Genomic DNA, 22,302 nt, shown 5'->3' with positions numbered 1-22,302 from the left:
GCGACACACAGATACTCGCAAGCACGCACACTGATGTTCACATTTGCATCGCGAGCTGTTGTCGCTGCGATTGCTTTTGTTGTTGTTGTTGCTGCCGATTGAGTTTGAGTTTGAGATGATGATGAGTGCAAGTTGCGCCCCCATCGAAGCCTCGTTCCGACGACCATCGACCAAACTCCCACATCTCAACCAATACCACCTCGCCATTGGCAGGGCCTACCTCAATATTAGCACTCACACACATACACTCGTATGACCCATACAAATGGAGTCCTCCTGCTTGTGTGTGGGAGGTGAGGTCACCCGTTGTCCGCTTCTTTTGTGGCTCCGTGCGCATCTTGGCACAGTCTCCATCGCCCCTTACCCGTCCCCCCCCACCGCCACAATCTCACCCAATCTCTGTCCCCTTCCGCTCTCTTGGCCAGTCGGCCAGGACTGCACAATAAGCACAAATTACGAGTACGCAAGGAGAGTGGGGGTGCTCCTAGGAGCACAAGCAAGTCATGGTTACTTAGAAGTTTAAGGGGTTGTCCATGGGGGTCATCGTCATCGCCGTCGTCTGACTCGTACTCGTACTCATCCTCCCCCTCGTCCTTGCTGCTGCAGTCGCTGTTCTGGGGTCTTCTTGGGTGTCGTTTCTTATGGTAGAATTTATGTGCAGTTTTAATTTATGCATTTGCCGTCACATTCTGGACAGTGTGTGCTGAATTTAACGAGGTTTAAGAAACGGGGGCTTAAATGGAGTGGATGGGTGGACATCTAATGCATACGCACGGGTAAGACAGGCCATTCTGATGAGCTATAGAATCGGGAGGGAATGCACTTGAAAGGAGAAATCGGGACTAGGTAGGTGTGTATTCGAATTGTTCTTGACAGGACAGAAAACACAACGATAAAGAAAGAATTCCATCTGGAATATGCTTTAGATATCATTCCCATAGATATCAAAGTTCAATCAAATTCAAGCGTGTGACGCAGATTAAATGCGTATTATAATATAGCCTTAATGTATTCGCTTTTTCGGAAGAGTATTACTCGATCAAAAGCCGGAAAAAGTGTGACTTTCTGAGCCAGAGAGTGAAATATGTATTCTGTAGAGTTCCAACCCACCGAATTGCAAGTATAGTGCATACCGATCTCATGTATCAAGTCGTTGACTGATATAGTGCCACTAGTTCTGGGTGGGAGTGGCTTTCTTAGGCTGTTTTGCCCTGTTGTGCTTTTGTGAGTCTTTCGATCATTCGATAGCCCGATTAACTACATTTAAAACTGTTAATATTGGAACAGATTTCTGACTGAATCGGAAACCTTACAATTTAAATTTAGACAATAGGTAAAATTATTTTGGTTGGAAGAAGAACAGACACAAATTTACTTTTTTGTATTTGGTATATTATACTTTTTATGTTCTCATAAATCATAAAAATCATAAAAGCGTTTTAGCGTATTCTACGACTGAAAAATGTCTAGTTAACATCAGAAAATTTGTGCAAACATAATTTTAAAGTGCTAATGAAATATTATAAATCCTTGAAGCGAGACAAACAAACAAAAAAAACCTGAAATCATGCATTTGCTAATGGCAGATGCCCAATGCATTTGTTTTAATGCACATCAACACGTACTTACACGCACACTGACACGCACATATATGTATGTTTATATGCACACACATTCAGACAAAGCTTATATACTGCAGGGCACTTTATAGTACATAGAAAACTGTACCCGACACATGGCACATCCTAATTATGTACAGAGCAATTGAAGAAGAAACTTATGTGTGCCTTACGAGCATGTGGCCAAGCCAATGCAATGGAGCGGCGAAAAACCAAATGAAAATGCCTCCCTCTTTAGCCCAACACCCCCTCACGCAGACACGCACACACGTACAGCCAGAATGGAGGCAAGTGAAACTTCTAAGCATATACAATATATTTTCACAAATTGCTAAGACAATGCCGGGCAGAGTGGGGTAGCTGGTAGGTAGGCTTAAGATTTTCTTCGAGTGGACAATGCAAGAGGCAAGACAAACACAATGAAACATTTTTGGACAAGATGCAGCAAGCACACATATACGCACACGCACCCACTCTATCATCATGCTCAAATGTCTAGAGATGCAGCTGCATTGTGCGTATCTGTGTCCGTATGCGTGTTTGTGTTCGGTTTACTTTACTCATTTGCAATGTTTTTGGTAAAATGTAAAATTGAATTATTTAAAATTTAATAGAAAATCTTTGACTTGCTCAAAAATAAACGCACACTCGCATACTCGTGTACACAGAAACAGATGCATATATTGCCGTAGTATATGTGAATATTTATAGAGAGGCATTGGAATATCACAGTCAGTGGTCAGAGCAGAGCAGGCTACGCAGACATTCTGAAGACGTTTGTAACCCATAAGGAGGTCATTTTCTACCATCTTATATTCCAGCGAGCACTTTCTCTAATTTCTTACAGAATGAACAGCCTCATTAAGAGTATATGAATCAAGTGAATAAGAAGATCAACGAACAAACGGTATCGCAAGATCATAGAAAACGGGTCATTCTTGACTTTTAATAAATTGGTTTAAGAAATCGCATTTTGGATTACAGTTAAATTATTGAAACTTCAATGAAATGTATGATCTTTATATCTTTGATAAAGTCTGCTCAGAATGCAAGTACATATGCAAAAGATTGTTAAGAAATACCAAACCAGTCAAATATTCATTATATGTACATTGTTCAGGGTATCCACATACCGGAATGAGAATATATTTCTTTTACTTTGGTATATATTAATATATATTTTATGCTTCACTTCACTCGCACACTCACACACCTAACCTTAGCAACATCTTGAGCTTGAAAGCAAAGACCAAGAAGAAGGACTTCGTCCCTCGTATCCTTATGTGTTCGTAGGCCTTGTTATCATTTTGGTAATTGCATTTTTGTGCTCGACGTTGTTGTTGTCAATGCACTTTGCTGCAGTTTTTGTTTCTGCTCTCAATATTCTCTCAGGGGTTATTTTGGTAAATGTCTCAAGAAAACCCAAACCAGCTCTGCAGTGGACCAGAAATACTTGACTCGGCAGTGGAGCTACCGTTGGGCTGTGCACTATGTACCCCCCTTAAATACATACAATGTACTTCGTACTTTTGTGCGTCACTGTATCTAATTTCAAGGAAGACATAGAATATTATTAACAAATATGCACAGCATGCCTATGCATTGTGAGGCTAGGCTGTCTAGGAGCAGCTTTGTAATTTATATTATGGTAAAATTTTATATTTTGTTTCTCGATTTTCTCTGGCTTCGGCATTTGTGCAGCTGCTGGAGCCTCAAACGACTGAATCTATTCACAAACATCCATAATTGGACTTTGCATTTGTTTATCTACATCCACACGGACGATCTCCTCCATTTGTACGTCGGTGATTTTGTTTCTCTGCGAACTTTGCTCTTTTTGTGTGGATTTCATGACAAACAGCTCCTTTGAGAAGCTTTGAAGCCAGCAGCTTATAGTGTCGTGCCAAAATGTCAATAAATACTGCAATTATAAATAAGAAGTTATGGGAACACTCCAATTAGTTTAGCTACATAATATCCATTTAAAAAAGTTCGGAACCTAATGACTTAAAAGTTAGTCATTTATTAAAACATTACTTTATCTTTATCTGTTAAAAACACATTACACAATTGACACAAATAATTTCAAATCGGATATTACGATACAAGATTCCTTGCAGAATATTTATTTTTGCTGTACCTTTCAAAAAGAGTGATTTTTTTGCAACGCACGGAAGAAAGAATCTTCGGCTGCCGATCGAAAATCCATCATTCGTCGGAACTATTTCTTGTTACCTATAATATTCCCATATAATTAAGTATTCAAATTCTTAATTCAGTCATTCAGTCATAGGCAGAAGGAACAAATCGACTTGCAGTATCTATGCTACCCATCCTCTCTCTCTCTCTCTCTCTCTCTAACGGCTTGTTGGTGTAAATAGAGATAGAGAGATAAAAGATAGATAGATAGATAGATAGATAGATAGAGATGAAAAAGAGAAAATATACTAAAATTCCTATCAAATAGGTCTTTAGTTTGAAAGAGGATAAACGAAGGACAGGAGTTGCCATTGTAACATAAATGGAGGTCCTGGTCCCTCTCTTTCTCTCCATGCTTTTCCCAACTAAGTGAGATCGCGGTATTCGTTGGCTATTACACCAATATCACCAATTCGTCCATTTTGTGAAAAGCGATGCCAAATATGTACATACATATATATACTGTACGGTTAGATAATAAGATTACATAAATACGGAAACAGGGTGCAGGGGATAATTATGAGACTGTATAGGACTGTACATAAAAACGATCAGTACTTAATTTTTGGGCTTTAATCTTTTCTGCTTTCAGACATATTTCTATCCAATGATGAATTCGTTCAACAGCTGCATACATTTCAAATTGAATTTTCCTGCTGGGACGGACACTCAAATAAGGCAGAAATCTCAAATATCTCGAATGCCGGAAAAAATCGAAATATTTTTTAGTGTTGTTGTTTTTTTATCTTAATTTTGTATACCGTTTCGCTGTACTGGCATTGTTCCTCGTGTATTTGAATTCATTTGGCGCTTTGTGTGTGCGATTGGTCTCTCAGGTCGAGGCCCGGTGCGTGGAAGGCTCTCGATAAATTTCAATTACTAACCCAATTAAAAAATGTTGTGCGCTTTTAGGCGCACAAACAATAAAAAAGAAACAAAAAACGAAATAAAATAATAAATGTGGCCATAAAAAAGGAAATATTTTCAATATATTTGCAAAAAGCTTAAAAAGAAACGACAATGCGAGTGGAAAATGCAGCTCTGAAGCGGCATTGCCGACGACAGCGACAGCGGCGGCAGTGGCTCAAACCATTTTTAATTTATTTTTCCTCCTCCACCGTCCCGTCCCGTACCGCCCTGTCCCGCCCTGTCCCGCCCCGTCCCGTCCTTACCCAACATTTGCCGACGTCACACATACGCACCATTGGCCCCAGCGGCTGTCGTGGGGTTTTTTATGGCCACCGCTGCAGCAGCCGTTGCTCCTCTGCTCAACCTCTCGTGGATTTCCCCTCCCGATGGTGGCAATCAGTGCACCTATGTACGTAGTACGTACCCTGATCCTGGGGCCGGGACAGCGTTGGGACAGCGTTGTGCAATCGCTCCGGCCCGTTTGCTTGCACGCGTTTCCACATTTGGGCATCTCTCTTGCTTTTTGTTCATTTTTTGAGCGGTCGCCGCGCCGGCACGAGGCCAATGGTGGAGGGCAGCACAATGTGTGCGTGCTGTCGGCGTAGTCGTCGTCGTCGTCGTCGGAGTCGACATCGACATCGGCGTTGGCGCTGGCGTCGACATCGGCTATAGCATCGGCGACGTGTTGGAGCGGTACCGGTATATATTTTTATATATTTTATTTTTCATTCGCGCACGCATGCAATAAAACTTGTAAAAAACACAGCCATGGAAAAAACGAACAAGAGGTAAATAATGTACAGCAACAGGAGTTGCAGGCTGCGGAGTGGAGCCAGCTCTGTATGTGTGTTTGTGGGTGGGTGGGCGATTGGGTGGCATGTTGGGTTGCAGGGGCAGTCAGACAGATGGGCAGCCAATGCGTTGCATACTTTTAGGCGCATCGATGCATCTTTACAGGAGTTTGGGTGATTTTTTTCAGCATTTGGGGCGTTGTCTGTTTTACTCGTTTTTTGTGCGTGCAACAGCAACAGCAGCAGCAGCAGCAGCAGCGGCAGCAACGACGGCGATGGCAGCGGCAATAATGCGCTGTGCTGGCACTTTTGACAACAACAAAAATGTTAATGATAGCAAAAACAGCAACAACAATGGAAAGAACCGCTAGCAGCAAAGCCAGCGTCATCATCGCCGCCGATGTCCGCAGCAGTTCCGTTCGCTTTGTGCGCTTTTTAAATTGCAACTGAAATATGCGTTAATTTATGTTGCGTTGTTAAGCCCACACCCCCAGCAACCTTCTGTTCGACCAGCTACAACCTACAACCTCCTTCCCACGACCAACACCAACACCAACCACCCGCTTATCCCCATCCTCAGGCATCCATCTCTCTTTTTTTGTGCGTAAAATTGCGCCTTCCTTCGCCACTCCACCTTCGCTGCCGCCTCATTATCAGCCCGCCTTCCTGCCACGAGGCTGCAACGAATCAGTTTTCCCTATTGAAACTCCCTGCCCGATCCCCCTCGGAATCCCTCTCTGTATTGGTTTCAGTAAAAAGTATTATAAAATTTCCCCTTTTTTACCATTTTAAATCTCTAGTACTCACAACGAATTTAATAGTTTAAAAAATATTTCCTTTATTTCAATATCGATTATTATTAATTGAGTGAAAATGGGAAACGAATTCCCGAAGGAAGTCCTCGTTACGGTGAATATGAATATTCTCGTATTTGAAGGGGGTATTTTGGTGGGGTTGATCAGGGTTTTTTTAGCTGAAGCAAAAGTTGTCATCGATTGTACAAAATTACAAAAATATATCTGAATAATTAACTTAAATATATTGATATAAAAGAAACATATGGGGAGTTTATTTAATATTTAAAATTTTTTGCTTAATCTAATTAATCTAATTACTAATATTCGATCCATTTGAGCTCATTCAAGATCTTACTGTATTTACTTTTCATCTATAGTATTATTTTTCTGTAGACTCTGCCGCATACAATTTTGAGGTCAATTCCCATAGTTCAATCAGCAAAGGAAAAACCTTAAGAACACCCAAAAAGTACAGCACGGAAACAGGCCATCGGAAACATAACCGGTTTGAGTTCTTGGCTTTTATCTAAAAATTTCAAATAAAGACTCTCATAGATGCAAAATGTGTGGAGTTTTTATTGGTGTCCTTTGGCACAGCATTTTCGGGGAGATGGAGATCAGCGCAAATGCCAAGCAATTCAGCGGCAGACAAAGAAATAACCAAAACTGGACATTATCTTTGCCGAAAAACAGTGAAAAAACAGTCATGCGGGCCAAATCATATACAGATCACAAGAGGAAGCCAGAAGAAACCCACCCCGAGGATCTGAAACCCAAATCCCGAACTGAGCCCGAGACCAAGTGACCAGCGGAGGCTGGGGAATGACCAGCAGAGAAAACTGGTTACTCACAAGAAGGCAGGGAAGGGAAGGGTTGATGCTCATCTTGGCCGGAATGGGTGTCAAAGTTCAGCGTCAGTTGATGCTGTTGTCCAGTTTGGAAAACCGGCCTGGATCGGTCGCTGGAGTTCTGGGCTCGAATCTGTTGAAATTTTGATGTGAAAGTTCAACAAAACGGTCAAGGGATTTCTTATAAAAGTTCCATGTCCTGCCACAGATGCGGATGCTGATGCTGAGATCGAGCGTGAGAAAGTTTTCTTCGCCTACCGGCCCCGGACCCGGCGACGAACGAAACTTGTTTGTATTTAATGTCCTGCCGCAGATGCTGCACTGTTGGTCCTCCTCCTTGTGGATGGAACCAGGCGCACTCCTTGGATCAACTACTCAGCCGACGAGTCGATTTATTCATGCTATTTGGCCAGTTGCTTAATTGCTAACCAAATGCCAAGTGCCACGGAGCAGCTCCATTCCCATTCGAATTCCAGCAAGCCAGGCGACCAAACATTAGCTCACGAAATGGCCAAAAGCCATCCATTGTTTGTCTATAAGTTGCTTCGGTAATTGTCCTCGAAGGGAGTCACCATTTAGCTTCATCTGGCTGCCGATGAGTGGCCATGGCCCCACCGCCGAGTATTAGCTTAGATATTCCATTAGGACATCGATTACTCAGACATGCATTGATTTTTTTACAAGTGACTGCCAATTTCAATGCATAAGCGATGAGAGCACGTCCACTAATGAGCTGCTGGACGGTCACACATTTGTGGAGAGAGTTGGAGGAGTTAACAGCCGAATCGGTCACTAAGGCAGCTAAGTTTCTATTAAATGTAACAGTGGTTTAGCTCATTGCCTCGATTTGGAATTAACTTTTATCTATGTATATTTTATATATTTTCAATGATATCCCATGGAACTATGACATTCCGCTCTAGGAACTAGAAGCTAGAGAGGACACTTCGGAAAAGCAATGGGTTATCGTTTGTTTCATATTCAGTTTTATTCCTAGGAAATTCAATGAAACTATTAAACACTATTATTATTATTACTACCAAATTATTTGTTACCCGTTAAAACTACTGTTTGTTATTTTTAGCTACATCTTGCAGAAAATCCATGAATTTTAACGGTCTCCAGATGGAGGTATAGAGATAGAGGTGTTCTTAATGAACGAATAATTCAGAAAAATGACAGGCGACAGTTGCCCATTTTGGCGGGCCAAAATCAACCAGTTTTTTGTAGTTTCGGCAGCTTTTCGGGTCGGGTCCAGTAATTAAGCTGAACTCTCGGACTGCGGGATCTCAGATACTGAGATGCAGGGAGAAGTCACAGGAAAGGAGGCAGGGAAGGGGCGGCACAGCAAACACTCAGGAAAAGCCGGTTCTGGGACAGTGATAGCCAATAGCGAGACAAGATACTTTTGGACAATACCAAGATAAGCAACAATGCAATGAAATTCAAAAGAATTCAAACTAACCCTTAAAAAGATAATAGAACCACCACCACCTAAGACAATCCAATCCAATCCAGGAGTCCCAGACGCGAATATAAATATGTGAAACTTTTTAATGCCTGCTTTTGAGCAGATTTGCTTAATTTACTATTAGCGAGGACTACTTTTTATCTAATCTCGTTCACAACCAAACACATTTGGACAGACGAAGCTATTTCCTGCTTTTCCTTTTTACTGAAGAGATGTACACAACTCGTATTTTCCAACAACACTTTTATTGTGCGGCGCAACGTGTTACGCTAAGCACCAGAACTAAGCTAACAAAACAATGCATACTTCAAGGCGAAAAGGCGCAACAGGCGGCCGTTTGGGATGGGTTGACAGGGGAGAGCCGGCATCTAAACGTCATCATCGTGTTCTACTGAGCGCGGGCGTGCGAGAAATATGAGCGAAAATGTTTTGCCGCCAAGCCGGCTCTCGCGCGCTCCGGAGCAGCCGGAAAATATGCTACGTAAAAATGCAAAACATCCGTGGCCCGAGTTAGGGGTGGCTCTGGCCCAGGCGTCGGGTTGGACAAAGCTGCTCGACATTCGTCGGGTTGGTTGCCCTTCGATTGCGCCACATATTGAGGTAGGCACTTGGATATTTGCTCGCCGATTTTTGAGATACTCGTACCACAAGATACATGCTTAAAGCCAGTTCCCGTTCCCTACCCTTTTTGGCAGTCTGACCCTGTCCTCCGTTGACTTGGCCGTGCAAAGTTCAAAGATGCCCGGAGATGCAACCGGTTTGTATCTGGCAGCCTGTCTTCGACTGGACCTCAAGTCGTTCCGTTCTCGCTTGGTCAGCAGCATCCATCCTTTCGAGACGTGTTCGGGAGGACCACGATCACTTGGGCCCTCAGTTTAGTTTGAACTTTCATTCGGTCGCGTCGCGTTCGCTGTTGTTGAGTTGATCCTTTTCGGCCTTGGTTATTTGTTGAGCCGATAAGTTTCGACTTTTGTTTTTCGTTTTTGTGGGATTTCTGTTAAATTTGATATTGTTAAACAATCATTTTCGTTAACTCTTTGTTAAAACGCTTTCGTTACAAGCAAATTCGATTTAGGCTGATGTTGTGTGGAGACTCAAATACAAAACTACATCAGAAGTACGGTGACAAGTGACTAAAACAAGTACAATATAAAATAGAAATCTTAAGAGTGTGCAATTGTTCCGTAAAGTGCTGTATACTCCAGGTTTATTGATGTGCTGTCTAATATATTGGCAGATTAAATATTTTACAAGACTATAATAACTATAATGTGTTTTTGCACTCCCAAAGCTTGGTCAGATTTTTGCAGCACACAGAGAAATCGCCTCCGTCCTCACAAAGGGACCGATTCGATTCGTAAATCGATGGTTTCCATACATAGTATAGAGTCCAATTTTGTTTGCCATTGGAAAATTGAAAAAATATCTATTTAAAGAACACCTTTATTTAGTAGCATCATAAAATGTCCAACATTATCTTAAATTTTTATTTTTTAATCAGTGTATATATATTTTTTATAAATTCGTTTGAAAGTTGTAATTGCAAACAATTCATCAGACGATTAGCACCATAATGGATTTTACATATTTTTTATTTTGAATAGAAAGAAAATACACATAAAACCATGCTGCAAGTTACATTTGGATGCCACGCAGTTTACAAATTCAAGCTAAACTCATCTTTTCTTTTGGCAATACAAAGAAAAGTCCTTTCATAGTTATTTGAACAAATTACGAATGGTATCAATGGATTAAACTGGACTGTTCGCCTTTGACGAATGTGTTTCTAAGCCGAAATGGAAATGATTTAAAATTTATTTGTGACCTTCTCCCTTTCAGAACCCCCACGAAATCCCACTAAACGAAGAATAGAACACAACTTAGCAGAGCCCAACTTCAAAAATTCTAATCACACTTCCCTGCTTACCCATCCTGACCCAATGCTATCCATTATCTCTTGGCCTTTGATCTGATTGTGCGAGTCTTGCCAAAATATTTATTAGTTTTGATTAAGCTAGTCCTCTGTGCGATCATGGAAAAGTCTAATGGAAGTCGCAAGCACAGCCTAGACCAGCTCGAGCCTCCTCCGCCTCCGCCTCAGTCCCAGCCGCAGTCTTCGGTGGCCTCGCCGATGCCTGCCTTGGTGGAGAACTGGAGTGGAAAGCGGAAGCTCTATGCCATCGATGAGCGCGAAGAGAGCTCGCCGGTGACTGTGGGCGAGGTGGAGGCGGAGACGGCCTATGATGCGGATGTGGACGAGTTGGAGCAGCCCGTGGGTCAGCGTGAGATCATCTACGAGCTGTTCCAGCCCTGGGCCCTCTCCACCTACGGCGATCAGGCAAAGACCAAGACGATAACGCTGCGCAAGAAGGCGCGCATTCTCAAGGCGCTGGAAGGCAAGGAGCACAGTCGCCCGGATAGCTCAAAATTTCGCTTCTGGGTGAAGACAAAGGGTAAGAATCGAAAGAGCTGCTTCCTGCGAAAAATCCACAGTTGACCCACTTCCTTTTTGTTTGCTTTTGTAAGCAGGTTTCACCACAAATCGTCCCGACGGCTATGAAGAGGCTGCCGGCAGTCGACGACGCCTGAAGCCTCTTCCCATTTCCGCAGTTCTCTCGGACAATCCTGGCGATGTGGATCTTTTCGCCGCATCGACCAGCAAGGGATTCGGTCGTCGGATCTACCGCAAGGTGGCCTGTGTAGAGGAGTTCTTCGACATCATCTATAACGTGCACATGGAGCTGGGCGGACGCAGTGGGATGCATGCTGGCCAAAAGCGCACCTACCGAATTGTGAGTGTAGTGTATGGGAAGAACAAAATTCTGAAATCGGAGAACTTATAATGATTAGCCAACTAAAACACTTCGCTTCTGTTCCTCCCCCCAGATAACGGAGACCTACGCTTTCCTGCCCCGCGAGGCGGTCACCCGCTTCCTTACCATCTGCCCCGAGTGCAAGAAGAACCTCAGACCCTCCTCGCCGACGGGGGGATGCAAGGACTCAGAGCTGGCCGGCAATGAGAGCTCCTCGGAAGTGGAGAACTATCTGAATTATTCATCGCACACGGAGAGCTCCTTGGAGGCGGGACCCACGGCCAAGCGGCGGCGCCACTCAAGTGCCGATCTCAAGGGTTCAGTGCCCGTGGCCGGGGTGGGCGTTGGCGCCGCTGCCAGCAGTGCCAGTGCCACACAACTCGATGTTCTCGGAGCCCCTCCACCCAGTCCCACCGCGATACAACCCCGCGCCCTGGCGGCTGTCGAGACCACTCCGGTTAGCGTGCCCAAGATACGGGTCAAGACACAGTTGCAGCGTCCGTTGAGTCCACCGGGGGGAGTTCCAATCACAGGGCCCGGTGTTTCAGCTTCCGAGTTGCCCACCCCCAACCAGGGACAGCCCCAGAGCTTCAACATGCAGCTTCTCAAGTCGCGGGATAATCTCCTCAAGTACTACGACTTTATGCGACGCTTCTATGCCGGTGGCTCGGTGCTTCATGAACCGGTCCTAGCGCCGCCCCTCTACGGCAGCAGCCTACTGCAAAGCCTCAGCTATCCAACCACCAACACGACAAGCAGCACTACTACGCCAACCCCTTCTACTACCCCTGCTCCTATCTCTACCCCTACCCCTAACCCTACCACTAGCCTTACCACAAGCCCAGCAACCACCGCAGCACAGAGCAAGAGCTCGGCACCTCCCAGGGCATCCTCCCCAGTGCCGACGACGACTCCGTCCGCTTCCTTTACCACCTTCAAGACCTCCCCAGATAGTTTGTCTCGGGCACGCTCACCGATACCGATGGCCTCGGTAGCCACGCCTTCCGATCCCCAAGTGTCCCATACGCCGATCAATTTAACGAAATCTCTATTTTGCAGCCCGAAGAACGGGAGTCCTGCCTCGACCTCGACACCAGTTGCCGTGCAGGCCCCGCTCAAGTTGGAGCTACCCAGTCCGCCCAGGTCGTTGCCAGAGCTTCGCATTCCCCAGATACGTGGCATGCCGCATGTGGAGCTGTCCTTGCCGCTGCCTCCACTCGACTTGGAACGACTGAAGCCCATTACCTCCACGTACTTGCAGTTGACACGCAGCATGGGACTGAGCGACGAAGATGCCTTGCGCTTTGATAACCTGGTGAGTAAAGACTTCAAGTACTCGCTGTAGACCTAAGAGATGAAACAGCAACCGTCTTTGGGAATTACCTCCAACATACGAGTATTCTTCATAACGTTTCCGTCCCATTTAATATTGCAAAGAGAAGCATTTCGGTTTGAGGGAGTTGATCTCAAATCATGTTGGATGTTCACATTATTATATTATAAAACTTCAAACTTATATTATAAAACTATCTACCCTTCTATATTTTCAAAAAAAATTTCATCTATTAGAATAATAATGACATAAAACAATTTGATAGTTTTCGTTTTTTGACGATAAAAACTATTTGTTATGACCAAACATTGCCGATTCCGGCCACAAATCACATATTATTATTCTATCCAATTTGATATATATTTTATTTTATACAGTATTAAATTTGAATGCCTTTGGCGATTTACAACGTTTATTAATAACTTATATTAAAACTGCAAAAATTACAAAAAATTCCAAAAAAGGAAAAAGGAAAAAGAAAAAACAAATATAACATGCTTTTTAGTTGCACAAAAAACAATCATGCAAATGCAAAACAACAGTGATGCACACGAAATGCACAAATTTTTCAAATATTTATTCCCTTTGTAATTGTTTTTATGCTTTGTTGAATTTGCCAACACTTTTAATTAGTTCCGACTACCGTCGGGCCGGGCTTTGCTTCATTTTCCATTCAATTGTACCGCCTAGACTAGATTTAAGACACCCACCTATTGCGAATCTCACACTTTTGATTTACAAACAATTTTTTACTAATCTAGTTTCTCTTTTCTCTGACATGCTTGGCTTATAAATGTAACGCAACTAATGCAATGCTAACGAGCGAAAGAGACACTGACAGCGAGAGAGTTCTGTCAGATCAACAATCACTACTCTGAAAAAACACAACAACCACAACCACCTCTGCAACACCAACACGCACCCGTTTCGGCCACACCAATGCTTTATGCACAAAATTATGCAATATTTGTTGTTTGTTAATAATTTTGCTTTGAAATTCAAATTGAATTTCTCGTTCCGTTTCGTTTCGCTTTTATTTTTATAATTTTTGATCTCTTTATGCTTGAATTATTTTTGCTGCAATTTATGTATATGTTTTCCGCTTTAATTATGTTGTTAACATGCCTAATCTATTAATTTGTATTATTATTTTTATTTTAATACTATTTTCGTTGAATTTTGATTATTGAAATTATATTTTTTCTTTCGTTCGATTCTTTACAGCTCAGTTGCTAGCGCAAGACAAAAGAAATTGTTTGTAATAAACTAGATTAACAAAACCATTCCATCTATGCTTTTTAATGACTTTGGCAAGGAATCTAAAAAATGCAAATTATTTAGTATGCTTATTTAGGAATAATAATTATTAGCTTGCCTGCAATTCTGAATATTTTAGAGCTCTTTGTAGTTGCCTAACTTTAAAGATGCGAGACGCGTTACAGGTAAGATATTATAATAAGCTTGAAAATGCTTGATATTCTTATATTCATCATTAAAGCATAATATTAAATAATTTACACCGACACAGATTGACATTGACCCTTACTCACTTCCCTCGCCATCATTAATCACCGTGTTAGTTGAAGTGGAGGTCAGTTGCTGGCCCACTAAATATTCCCTCAAAGCCCCTACTGATAAGCACTTTCATTTGTATTATTATTTATTAATTTATGCTCAATGTATTTCCGCGAAGACATACTTCTCATTAAGTTAATCGGTCTCAAAATTAGGTCACTTGGTGGGCTGAGGCTCCTGGCGGATTTGCTCCTCCTCTCTGACAGTGCTAAGGACAAATCTGGCACTCAGGACGCGTCCATCCTTATCCACAATGGTCTTGACCACTTCTCCATTCTGGGCTAATATATCCGACGGGCTGAGATTCACCTTCGATAGGTAGTCCTCGATCGACTTGTCCCCTTCTTGTGGAGCATTCGCCGTTGGTCGTCTGGTGGGCAATGGAGGCGGAATGCTCTCATCTGTATTCCCATCTATTCTGGGGGTCGTCCTCTGCTGCAAAAAGTCGTCGAGAGGTGGAAGAGGCGTGGTCGTTAACATGTCCAGCCCGAAGCTAGGAGCCAGTGCGGGTAGAGGTGTAGTCGAACGGGGACTAGGCATTGCAGGAAGGGGAAAGCCCAATGAAGGCCGATTGGGATTGGGTGGCGGTGCTTGTCCCGGGAAGTGTTGGTGGGGCAGGACTGGGAGAGAAGCAGGAACGGCGGGCCTGGGTGCTGCTGAATTTGGAAACTGCGACTCGAATAGATTAGTTCCCGGATTCAGCGGGCCGCTGTAGAAGCTGGACACACTCGTGACGGTCCGTCCTTGATCATCCGTCTCGGTCTTGGTGGTGGTGCGTGGCGTTACCCCGGGTGGCAAATTGAATGATGGCCAATGAGCTGGCCACTGGGGAAAACCGTTCGAGCTTCCGAAGCTGCCGAAGGTGCTGCCAAAGCCATTGCTCAATGAAAATCCGAAGTCCGTGCCAAGATTCGGGCTAAACTGTTGGCTCAGTCGATTGGGTAGTAGCTCCCAGTCCTCATTGGGCTTAGCCGCGTCTACATTCGCCTCCAGTCTTGCCGGGCGAGTGTCCCTCGTTGTAGTTCGCGAGATGCTCGTTCCGTCCGCCGACAGCTCGTAGGTCACTGAGAACATCTGACCCTCAGCGTCCGGCTTAGTGATAACCACCGGCTGCTTAGTGCGCCACAGCTCTCCCATAGTCACGTCATCGATTTGCAGCGCCCTGGCCTGTTCCATTAACCACTGGCTGGGTCCCTCGGCACTGGGATACGCTGTTGCTGTTCCCATCTGCGAAAACAAGTATATGACGTCATTTGTGGGCTTACTACAAGGCAAGTCGTCTGACCTACCACGAAACAGAGCAGCAGCAAGCTGGCGATGCTGGCCTGTAGTCTAGCGACCCTCATTCTCGATATTTGCGAGTCACTTGTGAACACTTTGGCGGTCTGAACTGCACTGAGCTGAGCTCCGTAGAAGTGTCTGATAATTACGCCTAAGTTGGCTAATCAGACTCGTATATACATCTGTATATATGATGTACGGGCATGCACGTAATACATATTCATTATTAGCTTAAAGGTTATCGCTCTGTGTGGTGGGGTTTGTAAGCAAATTGGGATTTTACAATCAGAATGGGAATACTTTCAATATTTTATTTAGTGTAAAAGCTCACCTGCAAAAACGCATATAACGAGTATTGAATTATTGAATAATTATCGTTAAATTTCTGATTAGTATATCTTTTAAAAGCCACCAACGATTTCTCATATTTATTCTATATTATGGCCTTGTCTCAACGGTTCTCAACAACGGCCTGGCCGTCTAAATATAGACAAATATAAAAAGTTATATATACAGTTGAAAATTAAACACACTGATTGACCCAACCGTCACTTCACGGAGGCAAATGCTAGCAAGCTTTTATGAAAATGAAATGGCTCTTAGGGAAAAGAAGGGAATTTTCTGTCACACCAAACTGAGAATCCTCCACCTATTTTGAGCATTATTTGAAAGATGATACAGAATTGATCCAAGCAGCTTATACAATTTTGATATCATATTGTTAGTTCTCTAGGCGGGAGCGGTTCCCCTATTTTATGGCCAACAAGCCACACCAGGAACGTCAGCACCAGCATAACTGCCTCTAAAGGTTAGGCACTAAAAATAAAATCTGTCAAAAAATAACGAAAATAATATGGGACCCAAAAACGGGAGAACGACAAACACGTTATGATGAGACGACAGAAATAAAAATTTACCCGTACCCGGTGATGTGCCTCTTGGCTGCTCCGAGTGTGTGTGTGGGCTTGGGTGTGGCCTGAACGGGTGACCAGAAAGAGACTGAGAACTGAGGATATTGAAGATGCTGCCCCAGCGATAGGGGCAGGGAGCTAGCCTGGAATTGGTGTCGTGGTCCGGCAACGATCCCCAAAGGGTGCAACAGCAGGACCGGACTCCGGGCAATGCCATGCAGGATTTACGCTAAAAAGACGCCATAAACTTTGAATGCCAACAGAGAGCAGGAAAAAGGGACCAAAATTGGAATTTGATAGACGCCTGGGCTCTAGTCCTGGTCCTGGTCCTCGTCCTGGTCCTGGTCCCGGTCTGCGTCCGGCAACGTGTATTGGAAGGAGTACGGGTACGGCACGGGTTCGTGTCCGTTCACGTCTCCTTCCCATCCTGTTTCCGAGTTCAGAGGCCGTTGCACGCTTGCCTCTCGCCCTGTCCCAAGTATTGACGACTTTTTAAAAGGGTCGAACCAACGTCGACGCTGTCAAGGATAAAGACGGAGGGCTATAGAGGGACTATAGACGATAGACGAGGACGATGGCAACAAGGCTTAGAGGATGGGGATGAGGGCCAAGGGCTGCGTTGGCGCGTGCTATAAACCAACCGATTTGAACGCTTTCGAGGTGAGTCGAGCCGAAGGTGTCTGTGTTTGCGAGGAAGTATATGAGAGGGTGGGGGTGTGGGCGGTATGGGGCATAGAGCAGGAGCGAGTCTGGGGGTGGGACCACCCAAAGTTATAAAACTTTACAGTTAACTAGGCTTGGCAATCAAGCTAAAAGCAAAGGCGTCGTCCTCATCCGTGCATCCGTATCCCGCTGTCGCTGCTGCTGTTCGGTGTCGCGCGTCTCGTCTGGCGCCATCTAGCGACAGTCGTCGGTCTGCGTCTCCTTTCGGAGAGCCAGCCCCCAAAAATAGGGATGACAAGCCCAAGCCCCAAACGCGTCCGAGCACCTCTAAATGTGAGCGGGTCAACTGCCACTTGACCGTATGTGTGTGTGCCTGTGTCTGCCCTCTGTCCCAGGTGGGTGAGTCGGTGCGCGGGCTACCCTTAGACCCAGCTCTTGTCGCGACCCCCACTTCAGTGCCTTGGCTTGCCCAATGCGCCGTCTGTATATCCAAATCGGTTTCCATTGCCTTTTGTTTCAGCCTTTTTGTATGGACATTTCACCAGTCTAGCAGATATGGAAGATATTGTCTTTGGACGTTTGAAATTTTTAAAAGAGTTTCTTACCCTCAGGCGAAGGGATCATATCGATGGGGATGTGAAATCTGGGGTGATATTTGTATTCAAATATATTCAAAATAGCTATGAAATTAGTTTGAAACGATAATAATAAACACCGGTTTATCTAAACAGTACTTCGTAATCCCATATTTCATTCGTCTTCAATTGATCTCTCTTCAGATATTCCATTAAAATGAAGTCTTTAAATTTCCAATCCACCCCGACATTTCTGTGAGACGCATTCTTATGTTTAGGTACTTCTTTAAAAAAGAGAATTCATAGCCAGCAGCGGACCGCACCCCTAGAAGAAGAACCACGACCGGTCCCGGTCCCGAGAACAGCCCTTCTCCTTGTCCCTGCCCAAATCGTAGCCAGAAGAAAGCCAGAGAGGAAGACCGAACCGTCTGTCAGTCAGGGGCGGTGGGTCGATGGGCGGTAGACGGAGTTTTAGTGCCTCTGGAACATGGGTCGGGCACTTCTTCATTAATTTTCATGGCGGCACAAGAACAATGCCCCGCCTGTCCCCGCCCCGCCCTGCCCCACGTGGAGAACAGAAATGTTGGAGCGAAAAAAAGTTTCGCCGGCTCGGACCAAGTTGTGGGTGTGTTTTGTGCAAATGAGTGAAGGTGGAGACGCTGTCCTCCTTCTTGTCCTCGTTCCGTCGCTGTGAGCCAGAGTGTGTGTCTCTCTATCTCTATCTAGCGTTCTCTCTCTATCTCTCTTCCTCTCGTTGTATCTGTGTGAGTGTGGCTTGATTACTTTCTGTTTTAGGGTACCGTCCCAACCCTCCTTCTCGGCTGCCTTTCAGAAAGGGACTTCTGAGGCAAAAACGCATTTTTATGTTTGCTCGCCCGCCCGCCCAGCCAGCGGTCCTTATTCTCTCCCCCTTTTTTTTATCGCAAGCAGGATGCGAATCCCTTTTTTTTGCCTAGCTACCAGGCCACACCCCCCGTGGCAGTCACGAGGATGGGGCAGGGAGAGGGCAAGGCGACTGAGACCAGAGACGCTGCCAGGCAGAGAAAATCGTCCCAACCTCAACCAGCCTTCGATGGAAAAAATTGCAAGTTTTGCTGGGGAAAAAGCCAAGACAACGTCTTGGAGTCACTTTGACATGGCCATGGCCAGGGACAGACCGGTAACCACTGGCCCAGACCCAGACCCAGCTTCTTCTCTTTTTCTTTCCCCCTGGGCTGCTCTAATGAATTCCCATCCAGGCAACTGGGCAGCATCTCCGGTGCAGAGAGCAGAGACGAGAGAGAAAAAACAATTAAAGTGGGATTTTGGTGGGGTGAAGATGGAGTTGGAGACGGTCCCGTAGCCGGAGGTGGAGATGGAGTCGAAGGTGGAGATGGCGATGGCCCAGGCAGACGCACCCATAATCATAATTGCGCGCCCGAAACTTGTCGATTCATCTCCCGACCACCCCCACTCCCCACCCCTTGGCAACCCCTTGCTGTCTTCTAATTCTCAATCCCCCTTCGCTTAATTGTTCACTGGGCTTCCAGCTTGTTTCCTTTTCAGATATCTTTACCCCGTTCCCCCTTTTTTCCTCTTCTCTTTTATTCTGAATTTTTTTTTTCTTCAAAATTTTCACTCGCCTTTATTTTGTCAATTTGCTTGGAGTTTTTCCTCATTTCTACATCTTTTTTCTTCAGCTTCTTGTGACCATTCTTGCACGATTTTTGTGTTTGCTGATGAGCTCTGAAAGTTGCCGAACAAGGTGGCAATTACTTATTTTGGCATTCGCCGAGACTTGTGTTTTAATTACTAGCGAGATTCGAATAGGTCCGGCGACTTTGGATAGGATTTGGGGGGATTTTATTTTGAAGCCGTCACATTTTCCCCTTGGATCTAGAAGATGGTTTCTTTTATTGAGTGTTGCCGGAGATCGTCCTTTGATTTTGAAGGAGCTGGAAGTTGGAGATACTTTTTTTTCGACTCTTTATATAATTGATAGTGGGGTTAATTTTGCAGTACAATGAACTCTTCGGTATTTCTGAGTGATACTTTGTAATGTAAGATTTTAATTGGTTTTTTTATATATTTTTGTTGACCATAGACTATGGTAAATACTCGTATTAAGGAACGTTTCAGTAGGGATAAAAGGCATATTTATATGTGACTTATTTGTGGTTAGTTTTAGGATATCTCATGAATTTAAAATGCTTTAGGGGTCAAAATGTTCACAGTTTGGTCTAAGAACAGCTTCTGCTCTATCACTTAAACACAGTCCAGACAATTTCTTTCTCCAATCAATACTCCATCCATTCCAATAACCAATTTGACTTCAATTACCGAAACACTAAAAGAAGTACAAAACATGAGCAAAAAGGAAGAAAATTGCATTTCTGCCAATGGAGCTTCCGTTGAATGCAACAGCAGCAAACAGCAGGCAACAAGCAACACGATGTTGAGCGATGATGTTGATGACGAATAAACAAAAGATTAACCCCAGACAACAGCAAACAGAACTGATCAAAGAGTGTCCCAGAGAGAGCCAGGAGGGGGGTGGGGCACAGAGTCGGTAGAAAAAAAGAGTGGAACAATCAAATAATGAATTCCTTTGGCAAACGACAAATTGATAAATTAAACGCCACTTATGGCAGCAATCAAACAGAGCTGTTTATGTGTGTGCGTCTGTGTATGGGTTTCTCTACAAGTGTCTGTGTCAGCCGGAAGAAAGTGCAAAAAGAAATCAAAATAGCGGCAAGGACACGCAGGACAACAACAGGAGGAGAAACAGCCGCAAAGTGCACGCAAATTGAGGCAGCAATAAAAAACAGCATAAACAAGCGACGCCAACAAATAAAAGCAAAAATAAAAGTCAAAGGACTCTCTCCCTCTCTCTTACAAGCACTGCCACACTTGTATATACAACACACACACACACGCATACACATGTACATGTACACGGTCATATACAGGCCAGACGAAAAAAATAGAAGCAAAACAATTAACGTCCTTGACGAAAATGTATTTTTATTTCATTTTATTTTGCGCTGCCATCGAAAAAAGCTAAAAAGAACATGCTGAAAAGTTGAGCCGTGTGCGGAATAATAAAAGTGCAAAAAATAAAAGCAGGCGACCAAGAAAATTATCCCCATGGAGGGGGCAGACAGGAGGTGGGAGAGACTGCTGAAGATACACAAAAGAAAGCAGGAAAAAAGTGGAAAGTGTAAAGTGTAAAGTAGAGGCAAAACAAACAAATAAGCAAACAAAACGAAGTTGAGAGCGAGACGAGAACGTCGTCGGGCTCTGGCAAAGAGAAGATGAAAAGCATAACCGGAAGGCGGATGATGGCAAGGCTTGGGGGCAGCACGCGCACAGACACAGACACGACGCACACACAGACACCCGGACACATGAAAAGCGGAAAGAAATGCGAAGGCAAAAGTGTTTGAAGCAACAAATAAAAAACAAGCAAGAAAGACAAACTAGAAAGCGAGCAGCAAAAAGAGACCTCAATGACAATGGAATCAACAGGGGCAGCGGCGGCAGCAACAGACACAACAACCTGTTGAGTCGCCCAAACACATTCATACGAAATCATGCTCAAAGAGAGAGAGAGAGAGTGAGAGAGAGAGAGAAAGAGAGAGTCCTGCAAGTCAAGCGGAAATGCAAATAAACAAACACGAGGCGCACACGAGAAACGAGGCCGAGGCAGTGGAACGATGAGTAGGAGAGACGAAAACCCGCGACAACGACAACGACAACGACGACGGTGACGAGGATGTCGAGCGGCCTTTCCATTGTAATGGTTACTTGCTCTCTCCGCCAAACACACATACACACACACGCACACACATACACGCATACAATCTCGGCTCTCGGTTGTATGACTTTGAATAACATTATGGAGGATACCGACTTTCAGCACGTTTTTTCCGATTTTGTTTGACCAAAAATACAGCAACAAAACAACTACGAAACGAAACGAAACAAAATAAAGTAAACGAAAGCCAAACAACAATAATTGAAAGCAACAGAAACAGCAAAAGCAGCAAAAAGGATACGATACGGCATCGAACGGGCGAAAGTTTCCAAAGGAATTTACGACTTTTGGCGAAATCAATTCAAAAGTGGAACAGCCATCATCGAGCAGGTCCTGCCAGCAAAGATACTCCTTTTGCCCTTTTTATTTGCATATTTGACGGGGGGAGCCGGGATTTACACATTATTATTTTTTCTGGTTTCTCGTTTGGTTAGTGGAATTTTTTTTTGATTTATCATTCGAGTCAGTTTTGCGGTCGAGCCAGGAGTTGTTTTTGTACTCGTAATTGATATGACCAATTGATTGGATTGTAATTGCTTTTTATTGGATGGAATCTTTAGGGAGAGGGCAAACGATGAGCAGCGGAAAGCAGGACCCTGATTCAAAGGGTCTTCGGCAGGTTAATGAAGTTCGAGCCATGAGAGGGATGTCAAAGAAAGATGCAAATCTCACACTCATCAAAACTATCACAATCATCTCGCACACCCTTTGTGCTTTCGCT

General features: G+C 44.2%; 2 protein-coding genes across 3 annotated transcripts in view; one reads left to right on the top strand and one right to left on the bottom strand.

The window, feature by feature from the left end:
* The first annotated feature begins 10,730 nt into the window (after positions 1–10,730).
* The window catches only part of LOC6598086 (mucin-5AC), a 63,217-nt gene continuing 51,645 nt past the window's right edge, over positions 10,731–22,302 (top strand). Inside the window, exons 1-5 of one of the 2 annotated variants that reach the window (XM_026987710.1) lie at positions 10,731–11,087; positions 11,164–11,426; positions 11,521–12,237; positions 12,316–12,762; positions 13,542–13,754. In XM_026987710.1, the coding sequence (XP_026843511.1) occupies positions 10,766–11,087; positions 11,164–11,426; positions 11,521–12,237; positions 12,316–12,762; positions 13,542–13,658 (1,866 nt within the window). In that variant the 5' untranslated portion in view covers positions 10,731–10,765 and the 3' untranslated portion in view covers positions 13,659–13,754. Of the gene's footprint in view, positions 11,088–11,163; positions 11,427–11,520; positions 12,238–12,315; positions 12,763–13,541; positions 13,755–22,302 lie in introns of those variants that run through there. The other variant, XM_026987709.1, reaches the window with a different exon arrangement.
* Positions 14,423–15,731, bottom strand: LOC113565500 (WAS/WASL-interacting protein family member 3). Its single transcript, XM_026987711.1, has 2 exons — positions 15,645–15,731; positions 14,423–15,582 (listed from the first exon to the last, which is right to left on the bottom strand). Exons 1-2 carry the CDS (start codon positions 15,699–15,701, stop codon positions 14,512–14,514), a joined length of 1,128 nt encoding a protein of 375 aa, XP_026843512.1. The 5' UTR covers positions 15,702–15,731; the 3' UTR covers positions 14,423–14,511.

This window comes from Drosophila persimilis, unplaced genomic scaffold (assembly GCF_003286085.1).
Source record: "Drosophila persimilis strain 14011-0111.01,24,50 unplaced genomic scaffold, DperRS2 tig00000124-arrow-pilon, whole genome shotgun sequence".
Taxonomy (NCBI): Eukaryota; Metazoa; Arthropoda; class Insecta; order Diptera; family Drosophilidae; genus Drosophila; species Drosophila persimilis.
The sequence above is the reverse complement of the archived record's forward strand: the minus strand, read 5'-3'. Positions and strand labels throughout refer to the sequence as shown.